General features: G+C 40.6%; 1 protein-coding gene across 1 annotated transcript in view; it reads left to right on the forward strand.

Moving 5' to 3' along the window:
• Positions 1–12285, forward strand: part of ADAM12 (ADAM metallopeptidase domain 12) — a 288191-nt gene that overhangs the window by 229235 nt on the left and 46671 nt on the right. Inside the window, exon 12 of the mRNA XM_060768619.2 lies at positions 5027–5204. Coding sequence (XP_060624602.2) covers positions 5027–5204 — 178 coding nt within the window. The remainder of the gene's footprint in view (positions 1–5026; positions 5205–12285) is intronic.

Below are 12285 nucleotides of genomic sequence, written 5' to 3' on the forward strand. Positions count from 1 at the left end.
CCTTTCCCTTTGGTCTGTAGAAAAGACTTAAGATTCCACATACCACTCTTCCTGAAATCTTTTCCTTTGGTCTGTAGAGGAGACCTGCATTTAAAGAAAGGGCTTGAGATCCCACTCTTCTTTTGATCCTTTCCCTTTGGTCTGTAGAGGAGACCTGGGTTTAAAGAAAGGGCTTAAGATACCACTCTTTCTGCGATCCTTTCCCTTTGGTCTGTAGAGTAGACTGGGTTTATAGACTCATAGAATCATAGAATTGTAGAGTTGGAAGAGACCTCAAGGGCCATCCAGTCTAACCCCGTGCAAAGAAGCAGGAAAATTGCATTCAAAGCATCCAGCCTCTGTTTAAAAGCCTCCAAAGAAGAAGCCTCCACCACACTTCAGGGCAGAGAGTTCCTCTGCTGAACATTTCTCACAGTTAGGAAGTTCTTCCTAATGTTCAGATGGAATTTCTTTTCTTGTAGTTCAAAGCCATTGTTCTGTGTGCTAGTCTCCAGAGCAGCAGAAAACAAGCTTGCTCCCTCCTCCCTATGACTTCCTCTCACATATTTATACATGGCTATCATGTCTCCTCTCAGCCTTCTCTTCTTCCAGCTAAACATGCCCAGTTCTTTAAGCCGCTCCTCGTAGGGCTTGTTCTCCAGACTCTTGATCATTTTAGGCACCCTCCTCTGGACACATTCCAGCTTGTCAACATCTCCTTTCAATTGTGGTGCCCAGAATTGGACACAGTATTTCAGGGCACCACAACTGAAGGGAGATGTTGACAAGCTGGAATGTGTCCACAGGAGAGTGACTAAAATGATCAAGGGTCTGGAGTACAAGCCCTATTAGGACCAGCTCAAAGAGGTTTAATGCTTCATTAAAGCTGTTTCTACTCTAGAGGAGACAGACGCTGCAATCGGGCGTGCCATTATGGCCAGCTGGTCAAATCCAAGCAGTTGTATTGGACGAAGGGAACCAACCAATCTGAATCCGTGCACAAGCCTAGGAAATATACTGCAGTGGGCAGATACTTGGCCACCTACTTTATGCTGTACCCTTCATATGGAGTCTAATTCTTCGTCTCCAGCTCATAATCTGAGTGTACTTTGGGTCTAAATGTGCCTTTTGACTGAATCCCATGTCATCCTGATAATGTCTTACATGTGTATTATATTCAGTGTTAATTAGATACAGGTCATGTTTGCAATGCAATATTGATTTGCAGTTTTCTGTAACGTGGGTATTTCTTTCCCTTTGTTTTGCAGGACTCATGTGTAAACCTTCCACCCTCCCACTTCTGTTAAATGTGGGTATGTGGAACTTTTTTTATTGCCTGCTGTTTCATCTGCAGTATTGTTGCAGAGCCATGTTAAAATATTAATAGAGAGCTAGTGTATCTTAAAACTCCAGCAATATATCTGGTTTGATCAAAATGTTCCTCCAACTGAAGTTTTAGTGTATTTCAGATGTTTTGGTTGTGATAGGGCCTGCTTCTTCCTCCTAAGAATTCATTCTTCTCATATCATTTTTTTTTCCGGATTTCTCGTGCTCATCTCCTGTTTACCTTGGGGTTATTTGCTCCAAGACAAAATGTTTTCAATGGCTTTGCGCTTTCCTTAGTAAACAGAGAATGTGCCACTGATGTCAAGTGAGGAAATCAGTGTCAAGCACAGGAAAAGCCAGAAGTTGAATGGCTGTTCCTTCAAAATAGGAAACAGCTTGAAGGCTTTTTGGGAAATAGGGAGAACTGCTTTGGTTTATAATAACACTCTGTGACCATAGACTAATGCATCTGCTGTCTGTAGAAAAGCATGTATAATTATTAAACATGAGTGGATCTTCATGTTAATGGTGGCTGTAATATTTAACATGCATTCTGCAAAAGCCAATTTGATACAACTTTGGGTCAGTGTAGAACAGTGTTTCTCAACCTGGGAGTCAGGACCCCTGGGGGGTCATGAGAGGGTGTCAAAGGGGTCTCCAAAAACCATAAGAAAACACAGTATTTTCTGTTGGTCATGGGGGTTCTATGTGGGAAGTCTGGCCCAGTTCAGAATGCTCTTTGATTGTAGGCAAACTATAAATCCCAGAAACTACAACTCCCAAATGTCAATGTCTATTTTCCACCGGTGTTCATATTAGGGCATATTGAGTATTTATGCCAAGTTTGGTCCAGATCCATCATTCTCTGAGTCCACAGTGATCTCTGGATGTAGGTGAACTACAACTCCAAAACTCAAGGTCAATGTCCACCAAATCCTTCCAGTATTTTCTGTTGGTCTTGGGAGCTCTGTGTGCCAAGTTTGGTTCAATTCCATCATTGGTGGAGTTCGGAATGCTCTCTGATTGTAGGCAAACTATAAATCCCAGTAACTACAACTCCCAAATGACAAAAATCAATCCCCCCCCCCCCACCAACCCGACCAGCATTTCAAGTTTGGGCATATCGAGTATTTATTGTAATTGTTCTTCGGGCTTGGCCCCATGTAAGCCGCTCCGAATCCCCATCGGGGAGATGGGGTGGGGTACAAATAAAGTTTATTATTATTATTATTATTATTATTATTATTATTATTATTTGTGTCAAATGTTATCCAGAGAATGAAAATATATCCTGCATATTGGATATTTACATGATGAATCATAACAGTAGCAAAACTGCAGTTACAACAATGAAAATAATTTTATAGTTGGGGGTCACCACAATACGAGGAACTGTATTAAGAGGTCACAGCATTAGGAAATTTGAGAAACACTGGTGTAGAAGTTCCCTGAAAAAGTGGTGTGGCAAATAGTAATGGCTGTTCTGAAATAACAACAAGAAATAATAATATTACAGTGTTATTGAAAAGAACCAAGTCCCAGGCCTGTGATACAGAAAACGTTCTTTTAGGTAAGAATAATCAGAGCAAGGTAATTAGAAACAGGAGTGAATTAAACCATATTTTAAAGTGACATTTATAAGAACAAATTTACATATCTTTGTTGCTTCAGAAATATTTTAATATTTATGGCCTGTTAGAATGTCAGATATATTTTTTTCTTATACTAAAAATATCCATTACTAGCTTGACAGTTCTGAACCACCATGGATCCTTCCTGATTTGCAACATAAGAAATCATTATTCTTCCTAATTTAGAAGCATGGGATATCTCCTTATTATCTTATCTGTCTGTTTAAGATTGCATCCTGCCTTTAATAATATGTGATTGATGGAAGATATTCAGGGCACAACGCCCATTCATTATCAAGTTGGACCTCTCCCTACCCTAGTGTGGAATTGCAGCTTGAGTGCACAGAGGAAGTTCAAGGGCCCAAGGGGAGAAGAGAGTGCCTTTTATTTGCCAGATGGTTGTGATCCAGACAGTGTCATGCACACACAAGGAATGTCCCCAAAGAGCTGGAGAATGGACTTTGGCCTCCAGTCTAGAGTCCGTGGTATGATGTCCTTGCAACCATCTATATACAACTGATATTAAACTTAATGGAGCTGAGAGAGTTTCAAATAAATCTCACTCAAAATTAACAAGTGCCAAACTTCCAGTGAGAGAACTTAGAATGTTTTAAGCAATAAAAAGATAAAGAGTTGGATGGCATATTAGGATCACAGAAGCAATGTATATGATGCTTTTCAAATGTAGATTGAGTATCACTTGTCTAAAATGCCTGAGATCAGAAGTATTTTGGACTTTTTTTGTATTTTGGAATATTTACATTTTCATATATACAGTTCAGGTCCAGGTTATCTGAAAGATCATATATATCATCCATCTCTCACAGGACATTTGTGGCCAAGGTGGTAATACTTATTGATGAGGAAAAACACACAAGCTAGGAGATGCTGTGGCCATTTGCTCCTCTCTGAGAATTTCCTCTACCCCTGCGTGTGCACATTCACACACATTGATATATGAGATATCTTGGAGATGGCACTCAGGTCTAAACATGAAATTCATTGATACTTTATTTATAGAAATCTTATACATGTAACCAGAAGGTAATCATATGCACAATATTTGTAATCATTTTGTGTAGAGTGAAACATCAGAAAACAAATGTTACTGTCTCAGTTATGCATATGCACAATATCAGACTTTGGAGTATTCTGGATTTTGTAATTCCTGTATAAACATATAGATATAGTGGTACCCTGTAGTTCAAGCGGGGGGGGGGGTGCCACTGTGGGATGAGGTCTGCCCACCCCACTCTCAGAGTGCAAGCAGCTAGTACATGGACATATGACGAACACAAAACAGCAGAGGTAGCCTGGGCACTGGGACTGGTTTCTCCTTTCCTCTTTGTTCCAGACATTTGCTCCATGCTGCCTCCAAATTATCCGCCCCTGTCTGCCTCATACATTCTTATGACTTCATCACATGAGTCTTCACAAGCGTCCTAGGATGCTCACATCACAATTAATCTTCATAGCCCCATGATGCCCATCACATGATGCACACTCACTTCTGGCAGGGTTCTGTAGATGAACTGTGCTGCAAGTGTCTTAGGATGCTCTGCTTAGAACATGGGAGGCTTCCCATGTTCTATAGGCAGCAACAGGGCCAGTATGAAGTGACACTTCCCCACATGTGATGGGAAAGTGTTGATGCAGGCAATGTAGGGTGCAGGGTGACAAGATTGCCCCACAGAATCCCCACAGATCCAACAGTAAGTGTGATGAAGTCCTTAATCAGTTATGCAAACATTTGGAGGTTTGAACAAGGACATTTTAGAATGCAGAGCATCCACCAGCTCTGGGCTTAATTTTATTTAGTCTCTTTAACTTAATTCATTATTGCTGTAATGAATACTGGAATCAATATGGAAAGGGCCATTTCATAAACATTCTCATTAGTTTCTGTAGGAGTGCTTACATTTTTGCTCCCATTGCTTTATATCTTGCCGCACGTTATGATGAAGCTGTGGAGGTTGTTAGCATTGTTGAGTTATGAAGTGCCTTGCCCCAATTGAATTAAAACTTCTGACTCTGTGATAATAGCAGTTTTTCTCTCATTCCCTCCCCCATCTTAACCCACCCACCTCCAGTTACCCTTTTCCCATGATGTTCAGCAGCTGCAGCAAGAAAGACCTGGAAAACAGTTTGGAAAAAGGAGTGGGAATGTGTCTGTTCAATCTGCCAGAGGTGAAGGAATCCTTTGGTGACCCAAAGTGTGGGAACGGCTACGTAGAAGAAGGAGAAGAATGTGACTGTGGTGAACTTGAGGTAAAAATGTCGCCATTGCTTGAAGTACAGACTGGATGTTCAGTCTATGCTAGAATAAGAAGCCATTGAATTCTTTGATAATTTGTAGAATCATAAAATCATAGAGTTGGAAGAGACCTTGTGGACCATCCAGTCCAATCCTCTGCCAAGAAGCAGGACAATTGTATTCAAAGCACCCCCAACAGATGGCCATCCAGCCTCTGTTTAAAAGCCTCCATAGAAGAAGCCTCCACCACACTTCTGAGCAGAGAGTTCCACTGCTGAACATCTCTCACAGTTAGGAAGTTCTTCCTAATGTTGAGGTGGAATATCCTTTCCTGTAGTTTGAAGCCATTGGTCTGCGTCCTAGTCTCCAGGGCAGCAGAAAACAAGCTTGCACCCTTGTTTAGACAATTATAGTGGGTTGTTTTTTTTAAAAAAAAAAACCTGCAGGCTTCATTGATCTATTGCTACTCCCATTCTGCTACCTGAGGTGGTTAGCTGCCTAATGAAAGAAGCAGGTGTGTCTCTCTGAGTACCAGAATGACGAGACATTTAATTTCTGGGTCTGACCAAGGACTTAATGAACAGCAGCTGACCTCTTATTTTGGTCACTGCTATTGCTGCTGTGTTAAAAAATTCCTAAAGTAATGCCACTGGTCTTGCACCTCACACTCTTGGAAGGAACATAAGAGGAAGCAGAGCATGATGTGATTGTTGTGGTTGGTGCTATCTAGGTAGTCCTGATTCCTGAAGGATTTTTGAGAGAGCCAGGATTGCAAGATAACTGTATTCCTTCAGTGTTTGACAATGGTGACTATAGTCAAGTCTCTTCCTGTACTCTTTGGGGACTATTTTGTTTATGGGCTGCTCTTTCCGTTCTGTAGGAAGAAAGAGCGATGGATATTTTTGGCTATTGTCTTCCTGCTTGAAGATAATGCCATATCTCCTCTGCAGTTCAAATATTTGCTAGTCTCAGTTCCTCTCCATTCCCAATTTCTATTTACTGATCTATTTGCTTATATCCCATAAACGGCTAATTTCACTTTCTCTGTATATCCTCTATATCAGGGGTCCTCAAACTAAGGCCCGGGGGCTGGATGCGGCCCTCCAAGGTCTTTTACCTTGCCCTCGCTCAGGGTCAACCTAAGTCTGAAATGACTTGAAAGCACACTACTACTACAACAACAATCCTAGTCATCAGCCAAAAACAGGCCCACACTTCCTATTGAAATACTAATAAGTTTATATTTGTTAAAATTGTTCTTCATTTTAATTATTGTGTTTTAAGTGGTTTTGCACCACAAATGAGATATGTGCAGTGTGCATAGGAATTAATTCAATTTTTTTTTTCAAATTATAATCCGGCCCTCTAACAGTTTGGGGGACTGTGACCTGGCCCTCTGTTTGAGGACCCCTGTTTTATATATTCACCTCTATCTAGTCCTCTATATTTCCATCTCTAATTTTCCCTATTTTTATCTCATCCTTCATCTTATAGTACTCTCTACACATCCCTCTCTTATGTAACCTCATCTCTTTACTTCACCTCATCTCTATACTTCATCTCTTAAGTACAGCTCTTTGTGTACCTTATGTCCCCTATTTTTGCATGCCATTGTGTTATAATTCTTTTTGCATGAACATTTCTCTTCTCTTCCTTACAATGTCAACTTTGGTAAAGAAAGGGACACTATCTCATTCTTTACTTCATACCACAAAACATTTCAGAACAAACTTGTAGGCGGAGAATTCTTCCACACAGAGGACACAACTGATAAACTCCTACTGTGTGCTTTTTCCATTTAACTTCATAAATAGAGGTGATTCCCTTGGAAATCTTACATGTGAGTGAGCCCTAGTGATGAGGCGTGTTCCCTGAGAAAGTTTGTACTGAAGCCTGCACAATGATACAGTTGGAAAGAGGACAACAATTATGTCAATATCCCCTTGACATTTCCTCTGTTTGCCCAAGAGTAGCCTGCTGCCCAAAATTGACTGTCCTCTGAGTTAGGATTTTTTATTTAAAAAAATAGATTTGCTAGCTCTACAGAAAAATACCTGATAAGATGCCTTTCCTTTGTTTAAGTACTGGCATCCTTTGTTGATACTGATTTTCTCCCAGATATTCAGAACTAAATATATCTAAAATGATGGATTTCTCTTCTCTAGCAAATATAGCACTGCATACAAAATAGACTGAGACACACAAAAGAGGAAGTTTTTTTCTAGATTTCTCATACAGTTTATTGAATTGATCCCAGTCGTAAAGATTTCCTGACAGTTCACTCATTCTTCTAGGCAGCAAAAATTGGAGACAAGTTTGTCTCCTTGCTTAAAAACCAAGAGATGTCTGTAGCTGGCAAAGTCATTCCAACTCTTCCATCTTTCTCATTTTCAAACCTGAATGTTGCTAATACCTTCTAAAGTAAAAGCCACTTAATATTGCCACGAAGCAGTTTGACCTGCGGCTTCTTCCTTTGTTTTGTTAAATGCCTTGGAAAATTGCGACTCAAGTACGATTGATTTTAGTCCCAATCTTCTACTGTAATCTGTGGTACCAGCAAATCCATTACATTAGTTAATGTTACATTAGCTAAGTAATTTAGACTAGAATCCACACGTCAATACCACTCTAATCCTTGAAGGCATCAGGTAGTTCCGACTGCAACTTTTTGTGAGGCTTGCATACAAAAGTGATTTTTATTAACTATTGGAATTGGAATAAAGTGGTTGTGCTTTAGAAGAAAATTCTACCATGTGTGGTGAGGTGTCTATACTCACACATTGATTTTTTAAAAGTTGTTTGGGCTCTCTCCTACACAAGTTGCCCTGGGGAAAAGCCTCACTCCCAGAAAATAAGATGGAGAAACTTGTTGGCTGCTGCTGATTCTGGGGTGTTCGGATTATTTATAAAGAAAAAAGGAGGAAATAGGGAAATTGTGTCCTTCTTGTAAACATTTGGAAGGACACAGTTATAAAGAAAAGGCTAAAATTGATTGATTGATTGATTGATTGATTTAGTGTGTCAGAAGTGAATTGAGTATACAGTTATAATAGATAAAGAAAACCACAAACAAAGTTAAAAACTTGGCATTATGCTAAATTTCCTTTGACCAGAAGCTGATCACTTCAAGTGCCTCTGGTGTCGCTGTAAGAAGGTCCTCCATTGTGCATGTGGCAGAGCTCAGACTGCATTGTTGTAATGGTCTGTGGTTTTCTCTTCTCCACACTCGCATGTCGTGGAGTCCACTTTGTGGCCCCATTTCTTAAGGGTGGCTCTGCATCTTGTGGTACCAGAGCACAGTCTGTTCAGCGCCCAGTCTTCTGTGTGCCCAGGAGGGAGTTTCTCATCTGGTATCAGCCACTTATTGAGGTTCTGGGTTTTCACCTGCTACTTTTGGACTCTCACATGCTGAAGTGTTCCTGCAAGTATCTCTGTAGATCTTAGAAAACGATTTCTTGATTTAAGATATTGGCATGCTGACTGATATCCTAACAGGGGATGGGCCGGAGATGTCACTGCCTTTGTCCTTTCATTGTTGGCTGCTACTTCCCGGTGGATGTCAGGTGGTGTAATACCAGCTAAAGAGTATAGTTTATCCAGTGGTGTGGGGTGTAGACATCCCATGATAATGCAACTTGACTCATTAAGAGCCACATCCACTTTTTTAACGTGGTGAGATGTGTTTCACACTGGGCATACATATTTAGCAGCAGAGTAGCAAAGTGCAAGGGCAGATGCCTTCTCTGTGTCTGGTTGTGATCCCCAGGTTGTGCCAGTCAGATTTCGTATGCTATTGTTTCTAGCGCCCACTTTTTGCTTGATATTCAATCAGTGCTTCTTGCTGGTCAGAGCACAGTCCAGGATAACTCCCAAGTATTTTGGTGTGCTGCAATTCTCCAGTGGGATTCAATCCCAGGTAATCTTCAGAGCTCAAGATGCTTGTCTATTCTTAAGGTGAAAAGCACATGTCTGTGTTTTAGATGGATTAGGAATCAACTAAAGGTTCAGAGAGCTTCTGTTCAACCATTTCAAAGCTCCCTGCTTGGGCGGTGATAGCACGATTGTCAGCATAGATGAAACTCTCTGTTCCTTCTGGCAGTGGATGATTCTGGGGTGTTCGGATTATTTCAAAAGAAAAAAGGAGGAAGTGTTTATTTGTTTATTTATTTATTTATCTCCAACATTTCTACCCTGCCCTTCTCAACCCCTGAAGGGGGACTCAGGGTGGCTTACAATGGCAGCAATTCGATGCCAACAACAAATATAACAACATTATGCATAAGATAAAAAATGAAAATACAATACATAGTTTAGAAATATGGAAATGTTGTTCTTTTTGTTCTTTTTGTAAACATTTGGTAGGACACAGTTATAAAGAAAAAGCTAAATTGGATGCACTTTGGTTATATTCACTTGGTTTAGCATTCATACTGCAGTATAGAAACTGATTTACGGGGGTATAACTGAGGGGAGGGAAATAAGGGCTTGGTCCAGCCAAATAAAAATTCTTCCCCATAAATTTTCCTTCAGCAGCCAAATTTCTACCATTGCAGAGAGTGAGACAAATGGCTCACATGCAAAACACTTGCACTTGCTGTGTTCACATTCCCTTGGCAACTTTGTCCCTTTTCTTTGGATGTCTAAATTGTTATTCCCTAAACTGTTAATTTAAGTTTTAAATTACTGCACTGTTAGAAATTTAGGGAGTGAAATAAGATGTCATGGGTGAGAAAGAATTCTTATGTGGGTATTCCCACAGTTTACTGATCTAAATAAGCCCGGTAAACTTTGGGAATATCCCCCCTCCCCCCCCCCCCCCAAGCCCCCAGACCCTTTAGCAAAGTAATGAAAACTTACCCAAACTCCATTACAGGCTTTGGCCAGCTCTCCCGGTGAGTAGAAATGATGCACTAGGAGAGCGGAGGGGGGGAGGGAGGAAAATCTCTTCCCCCTCCACTCCTGGTGTGTCATTTCTATGCTCTGGGAGAGCTAGCCAAAGCCTATAATGGAAGTCAGGTAAGTTTTCATTACTTTTCTAAGGGGTCTAAGGGCTTCAGGGGAGGGGGTAGGGTATCCAGATGTTTTCTCGAACTAGTCCTGAGAGAACGTCTGGGCACCCACCCCAGAAAGTGTGTGCTTTCTGGGGTGGGTGTGGACAGGCCCCCAGGAAAATCTGCATTTTTAGAACACGGATTCTCCTGGGATAAAGGCCTGTCTACATCCGTCCTTTGTCAGGCTGTACATTAGCTTTTTAGGGAGGCAACAATTCTTTATTTTTATATTTTAATTAATTTTAGCATTTCTGCTTCTTGTTTTAAAAGAAGCAGCCTTGGCAATGTTGATTTTCTCTTCCTCCTTTTACTTCAAGAGTCAGCAGTATAATAATTTAGCCATAGCTGCTTCTTTGAAGCCCTTTAGAAGGTAATAAAGGAATAATACACTTGAACATCCTTCTGACCTAGTTACTTATCCTTATTTGTCTATGTCAGTAGAGTTTGTCCCTGTTTATTAAGGTAAACAAAGTTAACAGTATGGAATAGGAGCTTCATTCGTTCCTACCTGAACAGTCTTTAAAGGAACTCCTTTTGGGTATCTCTTATTTCACTTGCCACCTTGACTATAACCTTAGAAACAAATCCAGTGTTTTCTCAGAGCTCTTATTGACTCAATCTACAGTTAAGATTCATTTATGTATTGGATTTATACCCTGCCTTTCTCTCAAAATTCAAGGTGGCTTGCATTGAAAGGATGCAGTTAAAACCTTACATTTATAAAGACTGTAAAAAGGCAATTAAATATGGCTGTTATTAAGAACATGATTAAACAGTTTTTAAAAAACCCTTAAAACATAGTTTCAGTTGTTAAAAAAGTATACCACTTATATACACACACACACACACATATTACTGCTCCATAATTCAATTCAAAGATCTCTCGAAATAAAAATGTCTTCACTTTCCAGCCAAAAGAGAGCAGGAAAGGGGCCTGTTGGACCTCCTGTAGAAGGGATTTTTACAATCTGCAAGCAGCCATAAAGAAGACTCTCTCACACATCTTCACCAGATGTGACCGTGAAACTGGTGGAATTGAGGGAAGCCCTCCCTTCAGATCCCATGCTGGCTTGTATCAGAGCCATGCAGTTTTTATAACTGAGTGGTGGAAACATGCTATTAAACTGAACAATATGAGCGCTGAATATATTCATTAGAAGCAACACTAGTAATCATTTTTGTTGCATATTGTTGCATTTTGTTTGTCTCCATATCACAAAATACAGCCAAGCATCTGTAAATGCACACAACAAACAGCATAAGCCAGGCCCTTGGGTCATTTCGTTGAAATAATTGCACATAGATGGTGGATGAGGGCATTGCATTATAATAACGCCATTATATATAATCTAACTTGCATAGAATCTGATGGTGGTATTTGTAGTAGTAGTAGTAGTAGTAGTAGTAGTAGTAGTATTTTCTTCCATCTCTCTTTCACTTTCTTTGATACCACAAATATCCTGTAGTCTAAATTAAAATGAGATGAAGTATGGTACAATGCTCTGAAAGGAAGACTAGGGACCTCTTCACATGGCACACGGGGCCATGCCGTTGCGCTGGCAAAAGGAAAGGCAAGCGGGGTATCTCATGGTGGGGACAAGTGAGACGTTGACACCCTGTCACCATCATATGAGAGAAAGGGTAGCAGCATATGTTGCCCCACCACTCTTTTACCCATCATATGAGACAAAGGGGAGGAAAGTGTGGATAGCTCTTTCAGAGCTACCTGAAATACACTTTACTCCCTGTGTTGGAGGAGGAAGCGCCTTCCCACGCTTTCCCTCCACTTCAGGAGGAATATGAGTGGAATGGTGGTCTGATGGTGGTCAGCAGACCCCAACCAAACCGTGGCTAAAAGCAGCAAAAACAGGGCTATTTTACCCCATGTGAAAAGTTTCTAATATTGGTTCAGTCATGGAAACTCATGGATGGCCTGAAACAAGTCTTTGGATCTTATCACACAAGTAAAGGATTCACCACAAATCATGGCAAATCCATGAAGGCCCAACAGGGGAACCCATCACTCCACGCTCTGCATCACCCA

The sequence above is a fragment of the Anolis sagrei genome, chromosome 3, assembly GCF_037176765.1.
Source record: "Anolis sagrei isolate rAnoSag1 chromosome 3, rAnoSag1.mat, whole genome shotgun sequence".
NCBI classification, from domain to species: Eukaryota; Metazoa; Chordata; class Lepidosauria; order Squamata; family Dactyloidae; genus Anolis; species Anolis sagrei.